Here is a 22,751-nt window from a genome sequence, read left to right as displayed (position 1 = left end):
TAGATTGTTTAGTCTCTAGAAAATGTGTATTGATTTGTTTGATAGTTAACCATTTTTTCCACCAATAATCTTACTCACTTTGCATCTCTGTTTTGTTAAACTTATTCTTGTTTTCATGACAAATATATCCAAGTACTGTGTGTTCTACAAAGATATAATTCTGGTGTGTATACTGTCCATTTGGGAACAGCTGAGCTGGTAATTCTTTGAGTGTTCAATATAGAAGAGGCTGGATATGACAGGGGAATGCTCCAAAGGAATTGGAGACTGAGGTACACTTATTGTTAACCTGGAGGGAAAAGTAAAGGGCAGGCATAGCCTACAGGAGATTGGGCTATGCCAGTAACAGGCTAGTAGGGTCAGGGAGCTGACACCCAGTTAAACACAATGCAGTCCTGACCACCCCAAGAATGTCACAATAAGTCACTAACCAAATGACCCAACACTGTCTCTAGTCTATCTTAGCCCCTGTCAGATCCTTTTCATTTCTTTCTAGCCACGATTTTGTTATAGGTGTGTATCATTTTCAGTTCAAATCAGTGCTAGTGGATTCAGGTTTTACACCATATCCATTACTGTAGTATGAGAGTGTCACCCTCTTCTTTATTTTGTTATTTGGCTGAAATTTTAGGGCTAATACCCCATACTTCTGCAAAATGGGGCATAGGATCTTTTTTGACCAGGCATTGCTGGGCCTTACTTTTTAATGGCACATCCAAAAGATGGTACCTCTATTGCTCGGGTAGGAGACTCACTGAGTAGTGCTTCAGAGGGAAAAGTACTTCCAACTCCACCACTATCACCAACTGCACCTACAGGGTTTTTCCCCTTCTGCTCTCCTATTCAAGCACTGGCTACATTAAAATTTAGCATTAATATTTCAAAAGCCAAGAGAGGTTGGTCAGATTTGATAATAGCAATGAAGACTGATGGCTGGACAAAGCTGGTGCTTTGAGTGAGATGCATATTATCTGAGCCAGAGTACAAAATGTGTGTGTCTCCTGAAAGTGATGCAAAGCAATGCTGACTAATTCACAGTACAGAGTCTGAGGAAGTTATAAAAACCTGCCTTCCCTTGCAAGTGACAGGAGACTGAAAACATCCCCTTCTAGAACAGGGATTGTAGATACTGGCAATGTCTCTAGTTCCCACCCTACAAAATGTTTTATTGACATTTTTGTGCAGTATTTCCACTTTTTTTTATGCTGACAATCTCCACAAAGATCGCACTGCAACTAGCACTTTCATTTCCTGCACACAGAGAACAAGGGAGGGAACCAAGCCCTCTGTGAATTGGTCTTGCTGCGCATCAGTGTCAGCTACCAAAAGAAACATTGCAGCAGAGCGAGAGAAAATTCAGAGAGACATAGTGTGCTGTCACAGAAGAGCAGAATGCAAACTAGTGTAACAGGGGTTTGCAATCTCAATGAATTTTTGCACTAAATTCAGTTAGAACATAGTTCTGAATCATTGGGAATAAAGCTCCGTAAGGATTATATTTTCCTCGTATTAGGAGAGATAATGAGCCTTAGAGAGAGATGTATAGTCTCTATGATAGGAAGGCCAGTAAAATTTAATATATTATAGTACCATCACAAACAATTACCCTATGCAGCCGCCCTATTTGATCAGATACACAGTTATCACTGTGTTTAGTTTGGTGGAAGAGAGCCAAGACAAAAGGAAAAACATGAGGCTGATTTAAAAAAACCAAAACAGAACTAGCATTTGTAAAATCATGATACCATAAACAGACATAGCATAATTAATTTCCAAAGTAAATAAAATATTTGCCATTAAAAATCCATTTATTTGGATTAAACATTTATTGCTTTGACTTTTACCCAAACAAAGTACAAAGACATTTACGGCTAGATTGAAGAGCTGCTCCATCAAGTGCATCCATAACTTTTGGCAGAGTATCCCGTGTCTCAACAGGAAGAACTAGAAATGTAATGAAGGCAGGAATGTATGTAGCTTAAATTCCAAAGCAGAATATGCCTGTTAGCAGGATATCATTCTGAAGTGAAGAGACAAAGACTTTAATCTCCAAGTCAGTCAACTTAATCAAACTATTCAAGGGCTTTTACTGTTTCTTGATCCTCAGTGTCAGAATCGGATATCTTTGCCCTGTTGGAAAGAACAGAACCAGGTCAGCTACAGTACACAAATGAGTGAAGCAGTTCCCGTACTTTAGTTTCAGGTTTTATGCTGACTGCTTGAGGCCACTGCCACACATTTTGCCTCTTTATCCAGTTTTGCAGAGTAAATGCTTCCAATGTTCAGTTTAGTTCAAAATATTTTCAGGTACAGATCTTTTGCCAAGCTCTAGACCAGCAGTTCTCAACCAGCACACAGCTGCGGCCCATGTGACATCCTCAGGCCCCTACAGGTAGTATATGGACTGCATCCACACCATGCATATAACAGAGTTGCATTTGTGGCCTACAATGGTAAATAGGTTTAGAACCACTGATCTAGACCAAAAACGTTCACTTGTTGGGGGTGGGGGGCACAGAGTTGTTAATTACTATGACCCTGGTCCTGCAATGACTAAACACAGAGGCTTCCCTTAACCCACAATGCATAGTCCCAATGAGACTAGTCACTGCGTAAAGTGAAGCATATGTATGAATCTTTGCAGGACGGGGCCTACATGCAATTATTTTAACTTTTGGAACCAAATGATGGAACTTCAAACTGCCTATGCATCTTTAGAAGCACAAGTCTGTTGAAAGTCAATAGAAGATGTGCTCCTAAATAAGTTAGGCTCTTTTGAGGATCCAACCCTTGGACTTTGGGTATGCAGTTACATTTTCATACCCTGTAGAAAACAACATCAAGTTTGTTATGTTTTCTGTATCAGCATGAAAAACAAAACATTATGGGTAACTAATACCATCAAAACTCAAGACAATTCTCTGTTTAAACAATGTTAGCGTATTTCTATCTAACCGTTGTGCACTGGGATGGCAGCACTATTAGAGTGTCTTAGAATAGCATTGATGGGTGATCATCAGTACAATGTTTCAGAGTAGCAGCCGTGTCAGTCTGTATTCGCAAAAAGAAAAGGAGGACTTGTGGCACCTTAGAGACTAACAAATTTATTTGAGCATAAGCTTTCAAGAGCTACAGCTCACTTCATCCGATGAAGTGAGCTGTAGCTCACAAAAGCTAATGCTCAAATAAATTTGTTAGTCTCTAAGGTGCCACAAGTACTTCTTTTCCTTTTGCATGAGTACAATGTGTTTTGCAATGCCTAAGCCCATGGCAGAGTGCTAAAGGTGTTCAGGAGTTTGTGTAAAACGCATGTTGGTTGAATATCTTTCTTGCACTTCTTTTGCATAATTATTAACTCCCTAGAGCACCACATCTTTACATGGTGTTTTACAGAGATTTTAAAAGCATGTGGTCTCTACCCTGAAAATTTTACAATCTAGATATAACTCCAGGGTTATGAGCCTGAGTGACAGGGAGGACAGTGGAGTTCTCAGCAGTGATGGAGAAAGGGATTCACAGGAAATGTGAGAAGTTCAGGTGTTGCCACATTTAGTTTCAGCAAGTGGGAGGGTGTCCAGGAAGAGGTGCCTGTGAAAGAGGAAGAGAAGCAAGCCTAGACAGAAGGGGTCAGTGACCAACCTAGAGATGATGACAACTGACTGCAGACTCCAATTCCAGTTCACTGTTCTGATATTTAAACCTCTCCATGCAACTGAACCTGAGAAATCCCTTCTCCCTTAGCAATCACATCTACACCTCACTGGAATCATGAAACAACTGACTAACGGGGAAGGCTCAGGAGCATGGTAGGCAGAACTTTCACAGCAGCTGGACCAAGGCTATCTAGAGTCCAGCCTTAATATCTCATGCAAGAAAGAATAGCTATGGTCCACACTACATTGAGTTTGCTCTCTGACTTGGCTTTCCTTTGATAAGCTCTACAGATGGACACATGCACAAAATGGCTAAAGATATAAGACCGAATAGACACACACATTTTGCACCAGTACAACTATATTGGTTAAGGGTGAGTGGGGTTTTTGTTTTTGTTTTTTTTTTTTGTAAACTGAAATAATTATAGACCAGTACAATCCCAAAATGGATGCTGTTATACCAGGATAGGGATGCCTTATACTGATACAACTTTTTCCCCTTCCAGTATGGGAATTAGCTATACTGCTCTAAGCACGGTTATATTGGTACAAGTACAGTCACACGAGGAGGCTTGTACTGCTATAGTTAAAAGAGTTTAATTAAGCAGTACAACTTATGTGTCAACAAGCTCTTATTTAAGCAAAAAAAAAAAGCAGTCCAGGAAGAACTATTCAAACTATTTCCCCTACTGGCTAGAAGCAAGAGAGGCGGATTTCTATTTTTAAATACTTGAAGGTGAAAGGCTATATAAATACAGACAGACCAAGCATGGGAGCTGAGGAGGTCAGCATGGGGGCAAACAGAGTGGGAGAAAGGAGATTCACTTGAAAGATATCACTAAAGGCAGAAAGACTCAGGAAAAGAGTGAATTCTGCCGAAGGAAGATTAGTAGGATTTAGACATTGCATAGCTCCCTGGAAATAGGAAATATTTTCCACTGTACATCTGAGCTATCACTGGAAACAGGAATCATCTCAGCCAATAAAGACTATAAATGTTTTAAAAGATATTAGTGAAATTGATATGATCATTGATCATTTCTTAGTGACAAGCATTAGAAGACTTAAATTTACAAGTATTCTAATGAAATACAGAATCAATCATAGAACTGGAAGAGACCTCCAGAGGTCATCTAGTCCAGTCCCCTGCACTCATGGCAGGACAAGTATTCTCTAGACCACGATATGAATCTAGACTATGATACGACTCTATAGCTTCCACTCTGGGTGAGTTTGCTTAAATAAATGTACTCAGTAGCTCAATGTTCTGTTTGAAGGCAGAGTTAAAGCAAATGTTTTTTTAAAAGGTTTTATATGGTAATAAGCTGAATTAAACTTCAGTTCTCTCTGTGGGGCCTAATCAGCTGTCTGAGAAAAATGCTTTCATTTGAATTATCTAAAACTCATTTAAAGGGAGAAATTGCTGAATCAAGGATTGTGAGATACCAGGTCAGCTTTTCCACAGCTGAGATTTTTAAGATGGGTTTTAGAAATAAAGGACAACGTTGTAGAAAATGCAGCTATTTTCTTGAACTGGTTGAGTGCTGCCTAAGAAACATGGATCAAAATGCATTTTGGAACTGCTGATGTGAGCATGTTCCACAGGAACACCAGCTTTTCAGAGCAACATTACATTTTCTGGCATCAGGAAAGGAGAATCGGCAACTGCTACTATTTATCATTTGTGCTGTGGTAGTGCCTAGGAGCCCATTGTACTAGGCACTATACAAACAGAACAAAGACTGTAAACTCCTCAGGGCAGGGACTATCAATGAGAAGGCCCCCACACCACAGAAACAGAGCACAAATATTACATGAGAGAATAAAATATACTGTGTGAGAATGCGAAATACCCATGGTTCCTCTTAGTACTCTATAGATATAGGACTGCCTGGAGGAAATGGTAAGACTCCCATCTGCAGTGTAAGAGCACTGCACTTTGTACCTTTAGGCTGAGAGCTTTCCAATGTTCACACACAGTGACCTCAGAATTCTCCCAATTGAATTCTTTTGGGCTTTTAGTGGAAGTGTTTTAGTTACATCAGGTTTCAGAGCAGCAGCCGTGTTAGTCTGTATTCGCAAAAAGAAAAGGAGTACTAGTGGCACCTTAGAGACGAACCAATTTATTTGAGCATAAGCCTTCGTGAGCTACAGCTCACTTCATCAGATGCTGTAGCTCAAGAAAGCTCATGCTCAAATAAATTGGTTCGTCTCTAAGGTGCCACAAGTCCTCCTTTTCTTTTTAGTTACATCAGTAAGTGAGCCCTTATTTACTGATGCTGTGAAATTCTCTTGTAGAAAGGGATACACAGGTGCAGCATGTGTTGTATTACAAGAAGCAATGCTTTTACTGTTCACAGCTATCTCAACTCTATCCTTGAGTGTGTGGACATGTATCAGAAAATAAACTGCACCTAAGATTGTATATGTTGGCCCTGTGGGGATTTCAGAATATTTGGGGTGGACAGCGATGGGTGGATAGGTAAAAGCAAGTTCTTTATTATTTCTCTATACACAGTGAAAACATATTAATGGACGGACAAAAAAGAAACAACCGCACAATCGTGTAAAAGGACCTGATATTTCATCTTTAATTTAGCAGCATCTTTTGTATACAAGGTCAGGTTTAAACGGTTTTTTTTATCTAATTAAATGAGATTTCCTTTTACAAAGACAGATTTTTATATTTTCTGTTCCTGTCTGATAGTCGTCTCTAACCAAAACCTGCTGACAAATTTCAGTTGTGGGAGTTTTCTAACCTTCATCAATTGTTGGTTTCCAAAAGGAACAGTAATGTGACCTTAAACTTAAGCTTCTGCTCACACAGTAGATTAAATCTCCCACTCCCTATCTGATATTTTCTGGCTCCTGTTTATTTATACAGATGCTCACTCACAATGGGAAAGAAGAGTACTGATATCACTCGGGAGATTCCATTCCAGGGCCAGAGAGGAAGCTGTTCAGCAGAATGAAAAATCAGATCCTCAGCAACCTCAGTCATGAGGTTGGTCACAACTCTCACCAAGTTTAGGAATCGCACTTTTGGATTGGTTAATTTAATCCAGTATCCTATCCACAGCAGAAATTCTCTTTCGGGCATTTCATCCCTCACTTTTGCAAAAGTCTTCAAATATTCTTAAAATGCTCCAGTTTTAGGGCTAGATCTTGAACTATCTGCATGGGCCTAGAGCCTCCAAGGCTTCAATGCGGCTCTGCAATGATGTAGGGATGCCCCCAGGAAGATCCATTTGCAGGATTTAGCCCTTCATTTCCAGTCTCACAAACACTTGGGTACATGGTCAATTTAAAAGGGCTTTTCTCTTCACTAGCCTCTGATTCTCTAAAACATGAGTGTGAGAAATCTGATTATCTTTTTTTCAAAACAGTAAAAATGATTGGAAAACATTATGGCCCAGAGAACATTTCTGTGGCAGAGCGATCAACCGACAAAAACAGGACTTTATAATGCGAACAGACTTTAATCAGAGCAATATTGCTGGGACAGAGTGATAGCCTTATAATAAGCAGTTACATTACCTTACTTGATGTGTTTTGGTCTTTGGTTTATGCAGACAAGAAATCTGTTCTTTCTAAGAAACAAAAGAAAGATTATTTAGAATTTGTTTTCATTCATTCTAAATTTAGTTTGCTCATTCTGAAAGACTGCATTATACAATCACAGAAATACAATATCAACAGGCAGATCAGATGCTTTTGTAAATTACTACCATAGCTAGTCTGATTATTCTAGCATATATAATTTATTCATACAAAACAAAGCAAAAAGCAGTAGATGAAGAGATCCTCATTAATAGACACCCTCTGATACATACTTGTCGCAATTCAGCTCTTATACGTACGAAATGTCATTTTGATCAGTCCCTTGTGGCAAGCTTAGTTTTAACTGACTGAATCTGGAAATTGTCTTGTAACACAGATATGCATTATCCTGGATTTTAATGAATTTTGTGAAAAGGAAGTACTTACTTTGAACCACTTTACAATCCTGAAATAAATGAGAGAAGAAAAAGGACTCTTCTGCTCTTAAAACAATTTTACTCCTAAGATGAAGATTTCATCTATGAAAGACTTTTATGATACCTTGCTTTCTAAGTCACGGTTTTGTTACATTAAATCATTACATTTATCTGCCTAAAATCTGCAGTTTTGCTCTTCTGTGCTAGAATGTCACTGTATTTAACAATCAGGATGCATGGCTCTTCAGCAGAAGAAATTTTGGTCTTATACGGCCTCTGAACTCACACATCAATCACCTCTGTAGGAAGATTTCAGAGTAGCAGCCATGTTAGTCTGTATTCGCAAAAAGAAATGTAACTCACGAAAGCTTATGCTCAAATAAATTTGTTAGTCTCTAAGGTGCCACAAGTACTCCTTTTCTTTCTGTAGAAAGAGAATACTTTAGTCATACAGAAAACCCTCTTGTTCCAGTTCCTTCTGTTTCTCCTAAATATCTGGCTAATCCACACAAAAGCTTTCCAAATCAATAAGTCTAGTTTATGCTACTTATAAGAAAAAAGCTAAAGGGATTTCCCACCCTCAGAAAATTGGTTTATAAAAAGGATCCTAGTGTGATAACATATGCCAAAACTATGGCCAGTTTTATGGTTCCCATATAAATCTCTGGTAATAGGGTGTTATAGTGGGAAAGCCAACAGATAATGAAAAATAAAGTTAATTAAAAATAAAACTGACAGGCTGTAAAGATTAGTCTAGCTAAATTAATTGAGAAATTTAACTACTTTGTGAAATGTGGTTGTATTAAAACGAACTGAAGTGTTGCTTCTGTGACTCATCCTTAAGTTTAATATTGTATTTTATCTTTGTTTTATATTTCATTTCAGTTCCATTATTAGTAGCCAAACAACTACAACAAAACGCTGCTGCCAAGATCATCTTCCTTGCCCACTGACCTGACAATATCACCCCCTTCATAAATCCCTCCCCTAGATTCTGCCTTCCAAATCCAAGCTCTCTTCCAGACCTCCTAGGCCTAGCACTTACTCATCCTTGTCTCTTTTCCTATTGCCTCCCTGTCAGCAATGTGAGCCTCAACACCATCTGCTTCTCTCACAAGCATCTCCATACCTTCTTCCATGCTACCCCTAATGCCCAAAACATCCTTCCTGAGCAAAAGCACATTTAAATCCCTCCTGAAGACCCTCTTCTACCAGGATGCCTCAAAAAGAATGGAACCTGGGCACCTAGGTATAAGAAATATAATTGTCTGACAAAGATTAACCCCAGCCCCAAGATCTGGCCAAGTAACCCCTTGACCATATGTGTGTGTATATATATATATATATATATGTGTATATATATATGTGTATATACGGTACAAATTTCCTTTTCCCACTGTCTTTTGGATTACAAGGGGAAGAAGACATATTTTACTTCCTTTTCCCAAAGGTCATTAATATTCATACTAAAGTGCATCTGTTTTCCAAGACTATTCTCAGACTAGATAATCTCCAATTATATCAGTATCCCCTCACCAGAGTATGTTGTTTCCTGGTACCTGCTGTATTATAAGAAGTACCAAGGAAGGACTGCTCTTGAGACAGACATGTTAAAGATGAATATGAAAAATAACCACCCTTACTGTGATCCTCTCTTCTCTTTGTTTCCACAGTAAAGCAAGTATTTCATCCCTCCTCATGGCCTGAGAGAAAACATTTACCATTTTAAGTCCAGAGAAATTAATTTAAACTCATCTGCATCTTACAGCTTCACAATAAACATTTGATTTCTTCATGGAGCAGAGAGCTAGAATAAATATGTAACAAGTACATTAGGAGATACTTTGTCAACTAAGCAGTTATTTCACAGCATTTTTCCATGATCCAGAAAGTCTGATCTTAAAATACTGAGAGTTTTCTGTTCCTAGAATGATGTAGGGATATATGAAGAAAGCCATCTGTGTCTTGATCCAGGATGAACCACTCCAAGTGGTGAAGTAAACACATTTACAAACAAAAGTTAGCAAACAATACTCCCTGTGTCTCTTCAAAACTGCAGAATAAGGATTATTTTGGTCTTCCATCCAAAATAACCCACATCAAACCTGTGTAGCTTGAAAGATGTGACAGGATCACATCCAAGGCAGAAGACACCTTTTATTGTGACACTACTTCTTCGGTGCAAGCAATTCTCTCCCACTCTAAGGCAATGTTTTAAAAAGTCAGAGGGTGAAATCCTGGCTTCACTGATGTCAAGGGAAATCTCCCAGTGACTTCCATGGGCCCATGATTTCATCCAGAGTAGTGAAACATGCAAATACTTTTTGCTTATTTTTCATTAACAGTCTTGGTTCTTCTGAACTGTAAAAAGATAAGTTCACGTCCCAGAACTTGTTAAAACCATTCCCTCTCTAAAATACCAGCTGCAAAGCAGAACGATTTCATGATGAACAGTGCAACAATTTCTACTCAGACCAGTTTAATACTTGGGTTTCCAGGCACCCATATAAATCAAAATACTTCTAACACACAAATAATCAAATGCTTTTTGCTTGCTGGAAATGAAGAACAGACTTTCTACTCTTCCTGCTCCACCACCTCTCTAGCTTGAAATTGTTTAAGCTGGGTAAAAAGCATATTAAACTGTGCTGAGACATTCCTCGTAATTTGTTATGAAACAGACATTCCAATAAGTATTCTGGGAAATCTCTGCCACCGATGCCAGAGAATAACAAATTACAGAATGTGACTAACACCAAAGAGTTCTCACTTCATAACTCCTTTTGGGTTAAAACCCAATGTTTACAAAACTAAGGAAGTAAAATCTGATTTGAAAACCTCTTTATTCAGTGCCCATGTCATTCCCCGTTTCTTTCAATACCAGAGCGGAGACTCACACGGAATTGTAAGTATCTGAATATTAAACAGACCAAAATTTCACCTACAGTCTCTAATCACTAGTAAAAACACAATGAATCAGAAATTGCTTTCTGTTACCCAAGCAGCTAATGCTAGATACAGCAAGGGATTTTTCAGGAAAAAACAAAATAGAAGATCTAGCTATTGGAGCAGGGTAAGGAAAAATAGGGATAAACAGCACTGGAGATGTTTAATCAGCAAAACCAAGATGCTCAATGTTGATTTATGGTTTAAACACAGGAATATGTTAGTACCTATCACAGGGAAGTAAAAGGAGACAAAGGATTCCTGCCAAGAGAGGGAAGAGGATGCTCAACATTCCTTAAGGAATCATTTAGGGTACATCTTCACTGCAAAGGTAACCCAGGGGCCAATCACCCTTAGTTAGCCTAGCCCAGGCATGAGCAGCCACACTGCAAAGCCCTACTTGAGCTATGGGTGCTGTGCTCCCCTGTGCCTATCACAATGACTTCTGGGGGCATCTCTATGGCTCTTCGTGCTGCAGTGAGCTGAGCCACTCTGATTTTTCCCAGTTAGGTGTGGTAGAACTTGTCTGTCCTTCTAGGCACACAGGGGAAACTGTGGGAAAGCACTGAAGGACTATCAGCACAAGAGGGCTTTAGTCACCCATTGCAAAGTCCGTGGTTTACCAGCCCAAGTGAGAGCAGCATCTGGGTTTTAACCCACAGCCCCACCCGGGCCAACAAGCTTGGGTTTAAAAGCACCTCTAAACTTGGGCAAGAGGGTTGTTGTCTGTGGCCAGTATGGGTTAGGGAGCAACAGCCAAGTAAAAGACAGAGTTAACTGCAACGAAGACAGACCAATAGCCTCTGCCAGTATATTAATACTCAACTACCGAAAGAAAACTCCTGAAGCCAGCTCGGATTCTTTTGTCTGACCACAATTTCCTCTGCACAGTTTGAGCTTTCTGCTTATGTAATTTCCAGCCTTTGAAAAAAGTCACTTGTTCAACAAACCACTTCAAATTTTAACCAACTTTAAACCTAGCCAAAAACGTTACCATTGATTTACGGAACAGTTCTTTTTAAAAATACGGCCGGTAGGAAGAGATCCAAGACTAAAACTAGTCCATTTTGGGGTGCGGATGCCCCAATATAACACCTAGACATTATTCTGGAGTCTGAACTTACATTTTACTATTTATTTTCCTTTACTAGAAAGGAAAGCAAAATATGTGAGGCTGTAAAAAAGAGGGGGACGAATCTATACCTCAGTACACAAAAAAGGGATTGTATTGATAAACACCAGCCAGTGAAGGTGAAAGAAAACCCCAGATGCTATTTGAGTTCAATTCCCTTTCTGCCGGGGTGGCTTTATGAACACAAATATTAAAAACAAGAGGAAGCCAACCCTGTTCAAGTTTGGCAGTCAAACCTGAACATGCTGGGACAAGGCACAATGGCCCAGCGTGTCAGAGGTTACAAGGAGAGCTCAGTTCTGAGCTATCACATGGAAGATATGGGGAGGTGGGGCTATAAAAGAAAAGGCGGTGAGCAACGGCTGCCCCAGCCTTTACAGAAAACTGGGGAAAGGGCAAACCCTTTCACCCAGGTTGCTGCAGCTTCTCCTTTGCTTTAGTAACCCAGATGATCCATGTGATAACTAGGGAACCTTGGCTCTCCTTGTAATCCCATTATGTGCTGGGCCTCTGTACCTTGTCACAATCAGGCCAGGTTTGACTGCCAAATCAGCAATAATGCCAACTGGAAGGAGGGCAGTGTCCTGACACTTCATTAACTCCACCTTGTGAAAGTCTCTTCCAGGCCCTCAAGTTATCTTCAATGCGTTTGCCAGCCATGCTGCTCTGTACTCTAGGTGAAAATTCTTGATGTGATCTACACCACTATCAAAGTATCCAATGGTCACATTCAGACCTACAGCACTAACTCAGAGATGAGGTAGAAGACAGCAGTCTGAGACCAAGATTGAAGGAGAAGAAGTGACCAGTTTAAAAAGCATTGTGTATCAATATGTCTGAATATATTCAGACAGGCTAGGTTACCTGATGTTAGGCACACTTAGACTGACTCCCTTAGACCTGCAGTGCTTGTAATTTCTTAGGTAATCAGATAATAATCTAAAAACACTAGAAATAAATGAATTACATACTAGTCCAGTGTAATAAATGTTTTAAAAAAATATACACCAGCTATGTTTTTGCGCACATTACTCCAGTTTCATTAAAATTAACTGGCTAATTAAAACAACCTTTTTCAATGAATGCATTTCATTGTGAGTTTGTGAAATTACAGTGTAATGGTCATATCTTGACTTTTTGAAAATTCTTACTTTATACCTTACTTAGGGAAAAATTCTCTTCTCAGATCCGCATTGCCGATCTCACCTTCCATATTTTGTTCTTCCAATGAGACGCCTCCCCACACAGAAAGAACATTACATCCAACTCAAGATCTACCAGGTGGATTTGAAAGGAAAATTTTACCTTTGTCTAATAATTTAAAATGGTAGTCTTATTCTGTTCATATCCCTGGATTTATTGGAGGCTAGTACTTGGTCTTGCAGTTGTATAATTTGCTCATTAACATTTCTCAACTGCACCTAAAACTGAAGGATGTGCAAAGCTGCACTACCTTGATTTCATCTAGTTGCCGAATTTTTAGAAAATGAACTGAATATTCACTGAAAAGGACTACACTGCCCTGTTAATCCAATTTTCAAAAGGTAAGCCTAATGCATGCTAATAGATTAAACGCATTACCAGGTTATTAACTGGAAAGAGGAGAATTGCCGAGTTGCAAGAAAGAGCTGCAGACCTCAGCACCTTTACACACCTACTGCTGATTGCTTTCATCTGGCCTGCTTCCCAGGCCTAAAAGATAAGCTTTTCCAAAACCCCCAGCCCCAAACATTTTACTAAAGTAAGGCTAGCAACGTTATCATAATATTGAATGTTATTTGCTTTTGAGCTAGCTTCCTATTAATTGGATCCATAGTGAACATATGCAGTACTGTACTAATTTACCATCTTTATTGTTGGTAAATGCAAAAAAAAGCTTACTTCTATTGAATGCTTCAGCATCTAGAAAGCAAAAGTACAATGGGGTGTCCGTCATTATACGCTGTGTATGTATGTGTGAGAGAGAAGTGTGACAGGTATCTGGATACTTTTCAAGTACAGTAGGTGAGTTAACAAGACTGAATCATGTAAATCCTAGTGTCTTCTTACATTCAAAAAATGTTATTTGAACAGATTAAAAAAATTTGAGGATTTTAAGGGTCATAATTGTTAATTTGTATTCCACTAGGACCAAAAGGGCCTGAATGCAAACAGGGCCCCATTGTGCTAGGTGCTGTACAAAACACATAATAAAAGTCAGTCCAGGCCCCAAGGAGCTCACAATCAGCCAAACAAGCTTCTTCCTAAATGCATGATCTTTTAAAGAACAGTAAAGTCTATTATTGACTAGTCTCATGGATGAAGTGTTCTTTTAAATTAAAAAAAAAAAAAACCAACAACAAGCTACAAATCTTATATCCAATTCTTCAAAACTTGACTTTTATCATTCAAAACAACCACCAAATTGACTTTGCTTGTCATGAGATTAGTCCAGAATATGAAATAAAAATTTTAAATGCACATTAGCTTCTCTTCTTTACTAAGGCGTTTTAACCATACACAGGTATGTCAGCACATGAACAGCACACAGCATGTCTCAAAACCTCCTACCTGATTAGGGACAATACAATCAAAGGAGCCATTATGGTCTGAGAGTCAAAATCGATCAAACAAAGAGAGGTCTTGCAATAGAGCTGTGCAAATGTTTTCTGGCAATTCCAGGGGGGGGGGGCCGGGGGGAGGGGAGAGGAAGAAGGGGAAAATCAGATCCACCCAAAAATGAATATTTCTGAAGTTGTTAGCAAACTTAAGAGTCAAAAACCTTGGTTTGGGATTGAAACATTTGGTTTGGATTTTGACCTTATTTTTAAGTTTTCCATTTTTAAAATTAAATGGAAGGAAATCTCAAAACAAGTTGTTTGGAAGAATAAAACAGAATCAAGACAGATGTGACTTTTTTCTTTTCGTTTTTTAAAGCTGAAAAACAAACAAGTCATCTGGAAAATTCAACACAAAGTCGCAAAAATGTTTCAGATGACCTGAATCTGCCTTTTTTTTTTTTTTTTGGGCCAGTAAAAGTTTTGTTTCAAAAATTTCAAAAGTGAATGCAGCCTGTAGATGCACATTGCATGAGAAACCATTACAGTCTTTCATATTTATTCTTGCAGCGCTGAGAGAGTGATTAATAGCCCCAACCCTCCCAACAAATAGGTGAGTAACTTTGGTCAAATGAACAGTTCTACTGGCTTGTTGAATGGTATACCTCTTCTCCAGCCTACCATACATGTGCTCCATGATCTGCATTGGCTCCATGCTGGTTTGCAGGCAGATATTGGAGGTGTTGGTTTTGACCTCTAAAGCCTTAAGGGTACAGCAACATGGCAAGCAGAGGCCCCGTGCTGCGAGTCTCAGAGCCCAGGTCTACAGATACAGACTCACACTACAGCGCTAAAAATAGCGGTGCAGATGTTTGGGCTTGGGCTGGAGCTAGAATTTGCCTACAAAATTTGAACTGAATTAGGCAAAGGCTTCTTGATTTAGGACAGTCTAAAAATACAGCTGGGATATAAACTTTCATGCTTCAAGGTATAAGACAACTACTAACTGACAGGGGTTAGGCAGAAACATTCCCCACAGGCAAGTTATTACATAATCATCTACTATGGATTTCTCAGATTTTTCTCAGATGATGCATCTGTATTGACTACTGCCAGAGACAGGATAAGGGAGTAGACAGACCAATGATCAGATCCAGCATGGCAATTCCCATATTCCTAACCACCACCACCACCACCCCACCCCAAACTTGCATTAATTTGCAAAAACCCTGTATATAAAATTGTTAAATCAACATGCTGCATAACAAGGAGAAATAAGTAAACCCCACACTTGGACCTGCACTCAAATGTTAATATGCTTGGAATTTAATTTTGAAAGTGGATGCAATACTTTTGGTCTTTAAAAAAAAATGGTCCCCTTGAACTGATTAATTCTCTGTAAATACTATGGGCTAGCTAAATTCTTAGAAATACCAGATCTCAGGTGGGTAAGGGGAGCATAAGTGACAACATGCCACCTTTCCACCCACCTGATATTGGGGCATCATGGACTCAACTCCATTCTACAGCACAACTTGGAGCAGCCTTACGGTTGCTCTAAGTTCCACCAGTTGGGGATGACCCTGGAAGGACTGTAAGGCAGGTAGGGATCACTGAAGCAAGGCAACCAGGTGGTACAGAGTTAGATGTGTTGGCTTTTTACTACCTGGATATTTCCCTATGCCAGGGGAATACCCAGCTTGCTGTTTAAACCCATCTTCCACCCCTTTGCACCAAGCAAACAAGCGGAAGGATTCACCCTTGTGTTTTGGTGTAATCTTAATATTTAGTGTCCTGATTATTTTAGTGTTTTAGTGTTTTTAGTGTTTTCTACACCATGGCACTGTGCATTCTGCAAACAACCCATTGTTCATTATATACAGAATATTCTATATAATCTACTTGCTTTCCATTGTAGAAACCTTTGTATGTCCCAGAGTTGTGCTATTATCAGCTTGGCAACAATTTTTTTTTAAAAAAGGAAAAGTCACAAGCAGCATGTTAAAGCAAACATGTAACAACTTTCAGAAATTATATTAATAAATTTATAAATGCACTCCAACTTTGCAATTTATGCTTTTTTCTTAAGTCGACTTCAGCTACAAGGAGTTAAATGTTTGATGTTAATATTACAAAAAAAACAAACCAGTCGTTACTGAGACGATGGTTTTGCTGCAGTAGGATAATTAGCTCCTTTTTCAATTAGATAAACAACTCGCACTCTGTGCTGTTTAAGTTCCTTCATTATTTTCAATTTTATGTTTTTAATAAAAGTACTAGCTGTACTCCAGATTTAAAATGCAATTTAATTATCCCAATTCCTTTGTTAAAGGGATAACAGATAAAAAGCCTTTCTAAGAGGCACTACTAAAAAGCAGATTTGTTTTATGGCTCCAAATGGACTTCAAACCATATTTATCTATTGTAACTGTGCAACACTACGTACCAACATATACAGGAAGAAAAATTGCTCTTCAGGATTGCCATGGGGTTTTTCATAGAATCATAGGACTGGAAAGGACCTTAAGAGGTCTTCTAGTCCAGTAGCCTGCACTCAATGCAGGACCATTATCTAGACTATTCCTGACAGGTGTCTGTCCAACCTGCTCTTAAAAATCTCCGATGAGTGCGAACTTGGGACATTTACATTCACACATATTGTTTGCTTGCACCGTGTTTACCAAGTGATCCAGATAGCCCTGAATCAGTGATTTGTCCTCTTCACTATTTACCACTCCCCCCACCCCAATCTATTTTTGGGTCATCAGCAAACTTTATCAGTGATGATTTTATGCTTTCTTTTCAGTCATTGATAAAACTATTAAATAGCATAGGGTCAAGAACTAAATCCTGCAGGAACTCACTGGAAATGCACCCACTGGATAATGATTCCCCATTTATAATTACATTTTGAGATCTGTCAGTTAGCCAGTTTTTAATCAATTTAATGTGCCACTTGAACTTTGCATCTTTTTTTTTAAAAAATATAATTGTGTGTGGTACCAAGTCAAATGCCTTACAGAAGTCTAACTATATTAGGTCAATACTACTACCTTGATCAACCAAATTTGTAATTTCACTAAAAATAATGAGTTCAGGTTAGTTTGACAGGATCTGTTTTCCACCAACCCATGCTGATATGCAGTAAATTACATGACCCTTTATTCCTTCTTGATTAATCAAGTCCCATATCAGTCACTCTGCCATCTTGCCCAGGATTGATGTCAAGCTAAGAGGCCTAAAATTTCCCAGGTCATCCTGTTTACCCTTTTTAAAAAATTGACACATTAGCTTCCTTCCAGTCTTCTGGAACTTCCCCAGTGATCCAAGACTTAATTTAAAAAACAAAACAAACAAAAACCCACCAAACAGAACAACCAACATTAATGGTCCAGTGAGCTACTCAGACAGCTCTTTTAAAAAGCTCTAGTACACAGGTTATCTGTACCTGCTGCTTTAAAAAGCTCTAATTTCAGTAGCTTGTTTAACATCCTCCAGAGGTATTAGTGGAATGGGAAGTGTTAGAAGCGCTATATAATGAGACTATATCATCTGTTTTTCCCCAGATACAGAACAGAACAAAAATACTTATTCAAAACATCTACCTTTCCTGCATTGTTATCGATAATTCTACCATTTCCATATAGTAATGGCCCAATACCATTGTCAAGATTCTTTTTCCTTCAATATACTTAAATTCCTTCTTATTGTCCTTAACTCTGGTGATCATATATTTCTCCTTGGGTCCCTAGGTTTCCTTTACCCATTTTCTACATTTATTACAATCAACTTACCCTTCTATTTGTCATTTTTTATGGCTTCCTTCACTTCCCCTCTAAACTATGTCTTTTTTTTTTTTAAACCAGTATAGGCTTCTTCCTTCATTGTGAATTTCTGGGCACCTAATAAGGTGATCTTAACTGATTCCCAATCATCATTCACATTTTTCTGATGAAGTTCTTCCTCCCAGCTGATTTGGCTCATAATTGTTTTCAGATTTGTAAATTTACCCTATTAAAGCACTGGGCGTGTGTGTATGTATGTATACCTATAGATATATAAAAATAACCAGTCTAGATTTTATTCTGCGTGCATATTATGTATTATGCACATTCATGTATTTCAACATTATATACACACACATATATAAATAAAACATAAAAAATTTGCACTAGGCACACCCTAGAATCTTTTATTCAGTAGATCCTACCTTCTGAAGATATTTTTCTTTTTCTTCAGCTTTCTGAGCTTCCAGGATTATCTGTTCACTCTCTAAATAAAATAAGAGAGTCACAGGCTATATAGAAAATTAGTGCTAGACAAGCTTTTGAATAAGGATTCAGAATAGCAAGCACTAAGACCTATACAAATGGCATGTGATACGGAAATCTGAGACTTGACTTGTTCTCAGTCATGGTTACAGCATCATTATGGAAATGCAGTTTGGCCAGTAACAATAGAAGTGACAGGCATCATTGCAGAACTGTGAACTAATTCACAAGCCTGGTAAGTTTCCTTTGATTTTACATGTTGGAAACTGAGTTGGAGAAGTAAATCCTAACACAGGCCCCTATTCAGAAAGGTACTTAAGGACGTGCCTAACCTGAAGTCAATGGGAGTACTCAACTACCCAGTTGAAATGGGGCTTATGGCCACAATCCTGAAACAAGCACAAGTTTACCTCTAAGCACAAAAATAGCCCCGTTGTTTTCACCACAATTGCTCATACCCTTAAAGTTGTGAAAGCGTTCACAGGATCAAGCTATATCTGGCTACAGGGCTCTTGGTAAGACTCCTGGGAATCTGGCCCCCATTACCTGAGCTCCTCATGGTCTTTAACACAGTATCCTCACAACACCCTTGTAAGGCAGGGCAGTGTTGTTACCCACAGGTTACAGATGGGAAACTAAGGCACAGTGAGATAAAGTGACTTGCCCAAGGTCACGCAGGATGTCTGTGGCAGAGTAGGAAATTGAACCCAGGTCTCTGGAGTTCAAGGACAGCACTCTAACCACGGGACCATCTTACTCTTGCCACTAATTGGGGAGAGGGCAGTCTCCTGTGACTCAGCCCCTATAAGCCACTTCCTAGCTAAATTTCCACACTCACACACACACCCCGCCCCACACACACAAAAAAAACCCAAGGTGTCAAGGGTTTAGCAACACGAGAGCACTTGTTATTTTATACTCACTGTTATTGCCTGGTGGAATCTGGAAAGCAATATTTCTCTCTAAAAAACAAAAACCACATAAAGAAGAAATAAAAGATCACTTTAGCCTTGTTGACATACAGCATGATATGGTTTAAGTACAGGGGTGATTTTAAACAAGTTTAGTTGAAGCAGCAGAAAAGACCACGCAGACACTGATTTCACTAACCAAGCTTAGTTCAAGGCAATCAAAAACATGTTTAATTAAATCAAAATACACCCGTTTTAAACCAGAACACAAATGTCCACATTGGAGTTTGCACCAATGCATAAGGAACTTTTCAGAAACACCCCAAAACATTACTTTCAACCTCGTCCAGTTACCAAAGCAGGCGCCTGATCCTGTCAACACCTACACTCATGCTGAACCATAATCATGCAAGTATTTACATTGACTGGAATGGGGCAGCTCATCTGTATCCAATGAAACACAAGTTTAGGCCTTGGCTTGGGCCAACACCTCGAATCTCCAGTGCCTGCGAAGCAAAGGCATATCATACACACCCAATACATGCAGGCTGGGAGAGGGGATTTGGGTTCTTGGGTTCTACACCAGCACAGAAGAGGTTTTTTTTATAGTGGGGTCATGCAGGGCAAGTGGGGGGTGGGAGGGCATAGCTAAAATACAGCTGGCTTTTGGAACAGAGGCTGCGGGCTCTCAAGGCAGCCCTGGGGAGATAGGAAATAAACCGTCTTAAGGTGGAGTCACCCCACCCACTACTGGGGAGGAATGGGGGGTCACCCAAGATAGGGGGCAAGGGGAAGGACATGAGGATCACTCACACCCCCCAGCGCAGGGGGGAGAAAAGGGGGGAACGCGGGGGGGTCTCCCCGCAGCGCTGGGGGGGAACGCGGGGGGGGTCTCCCCGCAGCGCTGGGGGGGGGGGAACGCGGGGGGGGGAGGGGGGGTCTCCCCGCAGCGCTGGGGGGGGGGACCGCGGGGGGGTCTCCCCGCAGCGCTGGGGGGGGGGGACCGCGGGGGGGGGAGGGGGGGTCTCCCCGCAGCGCTGGGGGGGGGGACCGCGGGGGGGGGAGGGGGGGTCTCCCCGCAGCGCTGGGGGGGGGGGGACCGCGGGGGGGGGAGGGGGGGTCTCCCCGCAGCGCTGGGGGGGGGGGACCGCGGGGGGGGGAGGGGGGGTCTCCCCGCAGCGCTGGGGGGGGGGACCGCGGGGGGGGGAGGGGGGGTCTCCCCGCAGCGCTGGGGGGGGGGGACCGCGGGGGGGGGAGGGGGGGTCTCCCCGCAGCGCTGGGGGGGGGGGACCGCGGGGGGGGGAGGGGGGGTCTCCCCGCAGCGCTGGGGGGGGGGACCGCGGGGGGGGGAGGGGGGGTCTCCCCCCGCAGCGCTGGGGGGGGGGACCGCGGGGGGGGGAGGGGGGGTCTCCCCGCAGCGCTGGGGGGGGGGGACCGCGGGGGGGGGAGGGGGGGTCTCCCCGCAGCGCTGGGGGGGGGGACCGCGGGGGGGGGAGGGGGGTCTCCCCGCAGCGCTGGGGGGGGGGACCGCGGGGGGACCGCGGGGGGTCTCCCCGCAGCGCTGGGGGGGGACGACCGCGGGGGGACCGCGGGGGGTCTCCCCGCAGCGCTGGGGGGGGACGACCGCGGGGGGGGGGAGGGGGGTCTCCCCGCAGCGCTGGGGGGGGGGGACCGCGGGGGGGGGAGGGGGGTCTCCCCGCAGCGCTGGGGGGGAGAAGGGGGGAACGCGGGGGGGAGGGGGGGTCTCCCCGCAGCGCTGGGGGGGAGAAGGGGGGGAGGGGGGGTCTCCCCGCAGCGCTGGGGGGGGAGAAGGGGGGGAGGGGGGGTCTCCCCGCAGCGCTGGGGGGGGAGAAGGGGGGGAGGGGGGGTCTCCCCGCAGCGCTGGGGGGGGGGGGAACGCGGGGGGGAGGGGGGGTCTCCCCGCAGCGCTGGGGGGGGTCTCTCACGGGTCTCTCGAGGCCGCGGCCCCCCGCGGCCCAGGCAGGACTCCAGCGGGGGCTGCAGGGTCACCGAGTCCCAGAAGACTTTGGCAAAGGCCACGTCGCGCTCGGCGGAGCCGGCGAAGACCAGCCGCCCGGCCCGCGGGAGGGAGGCGGCGGGGGGGCCCCGCGCCGTCTCCATGGAGCCCGAGAGCCGCCGCGGCCCGGCCCGAGCGGGTGGGTGGGGCCGGCCCAGGCCCCCCGGGCAACGCCGGGCCCGGCCTGCGGGGAAGAAGCAGGCGGGCGGGATCGCTGCCCCCGGCCCAAGGCCGCCCGACCGGGACCTTGTCTCAAGAGCTCCCAGGCAGCGCGTGCACGGAGCCGCCTCCCCGCCGGGAGCGAGCCTCCCTGCCGCGGCGGGCCCCGGCTCCGGGGGGCGGCGGAACGGCCCTTCCCTTGAATTGCCCTGCAGGGGCTGCGAGCCAGGCTTCGGCCTCGCTCAGGAAATCCGGGGGGGCCGGGCGAGCCTCGCCGCGCTGACGGGGGGCCGGGCAGTAAGAGACGTTCCTGGTCCAAAAGCGCGGGGCCCGTGTTACCTCGTGTTCTCACTTGCACCTTCCAAGGTAGCCAGGTCGCATTTCACGCCCGCCCGCCCCTGCTGTGGGGGGTACCCCGTGGGCAGGCCAAGGATGAATCGGGGCCCTGGCTTTCAGCTTTTTGTTTAAATACTTGACTTTGAAGGGCTGGGCCCCGCTGCATCTGTGCATTAATCCAGCACCAGCAAAAAGCAGCATGGATTTGCCCATCGCCCCCAGTGCAAACAGTGAACCCTGTTTGTTCTTCTCGGACTTGCTGCCCTCAGTTCTGTAGCCAGTTGGTGATATTATTGCACCGCCTAGGGTATCTGGCAGGGACAGGAACCATCAGAGGGCACTGCTGACCTGGACACATTAGGGGAGCGCAGGTGTTTGTCACATGTGATGTGGCCCAATGGGAATATTACTGCTAGAATTAAAGCTTTAGATCTATTTTCACGTATAATTATAAATCAATTGGAATATAAATATTGTACTTACATTTCAGTATAGTATATAGAGCAGTGTAAACAAGTCATTGTCTGTGAAATTTTAATTTGTAATGACTTCGCGACTGCTTTTTATGTAGCCTGTTGTAAAACTAGGCAAATATCTAGATGAGCTGATGTAACCCCTGGAAGACCTTTCCGTACCCCACAGGGTACATGTATCCCTGGCTGAGAACCATGAACTATACCATGAGATGATCAGACACCTCGTTGCCGACAAATCTAGCACTCATTTGTACTGCACAGTAGAATTGTGTCATGTTTTGTGGTTACACTGAACTCTAGGCACAGTCTCTTTGGAGTCAACAGGAGTTTTGCTGA

At 42.7% G+C, this 22,751-nt stretch overlaps 1 protein-coding gene across 1 annotated transcript; it reads right to left on the bottom strand.

Moving 5' to 3' along the window:
- Window positions 1-1,787: 1,787 nt before the first annotated feature.
- HOATZ (HOATZ cilia and flagella associated protein) lies at window positions 1,788-21,865 on the bottom strand. The gene is made up of 6 exons (XM_084611670.1): window positions 21,374-21,865; window positions 19,440-19,478; window positions 18,456-18,517; window positions 9,268-9,333; window positions 7,191-7,243; window positions 1,788-2,130 (listed from the first exon to the last, which is right to left on the bottom strand). The coding sequence occupies exons 1-6, from the start codon at window positions 21,546-21,548 to the stop codon at window positions 2,073-2,075; spliced, it is 453 nt and encodes a 150-aa protein (XP_084467796.1). The 5' UTR covers window positions 21,549-21,865; the 3' UTR covers window positions 1,788-2,072.
- Between the last annotated feature and the right edge of the window lie 886 nt (window positions 21,866-22,751).

Source organism: Lepidochelys olivacea (assembly GCF_965140295.1).
Source record: "Lepidochelys olivacea isolate rLepOli2 genome assembly, chromosome: 22".
NCBI lineage: Eukaryota > Metazoa > Chordata > Testudines > Cheloniidae > Lepidochelys > Lepidochelys olivacea.
The sequence above is the reverse complement of the archived record's forward strand: the minus strand, read 5'-3'. Positions and strand labels throughout refer to the sequence as shown.

Bases quoted from the DNA above. Each gene is read 5' to 3' on its own strand.
- HOATZ (XM_084611670.1), bottom strand. From the start codon at position 21,548: ATGGAGACGGCGCGGGGCCCCCCCGCCGCCTCCCTCCCGCGGGCCGGG. The intron at 19,479-21,373 runs GTGAGAGACCCC...TTTGTTTTTTAG, and splicing joins GCCGCGGCCTCGAGAGACCC to AGAGAAATATTGCTTTCCAG. The intron at 7,244-9,267 runs GTGGTTATTTTT...TTTGTTTCTTAG, and splicing joins AAGAGAGGATCACAGTAAGG to AAAGAACAGATTTCTTGTCT.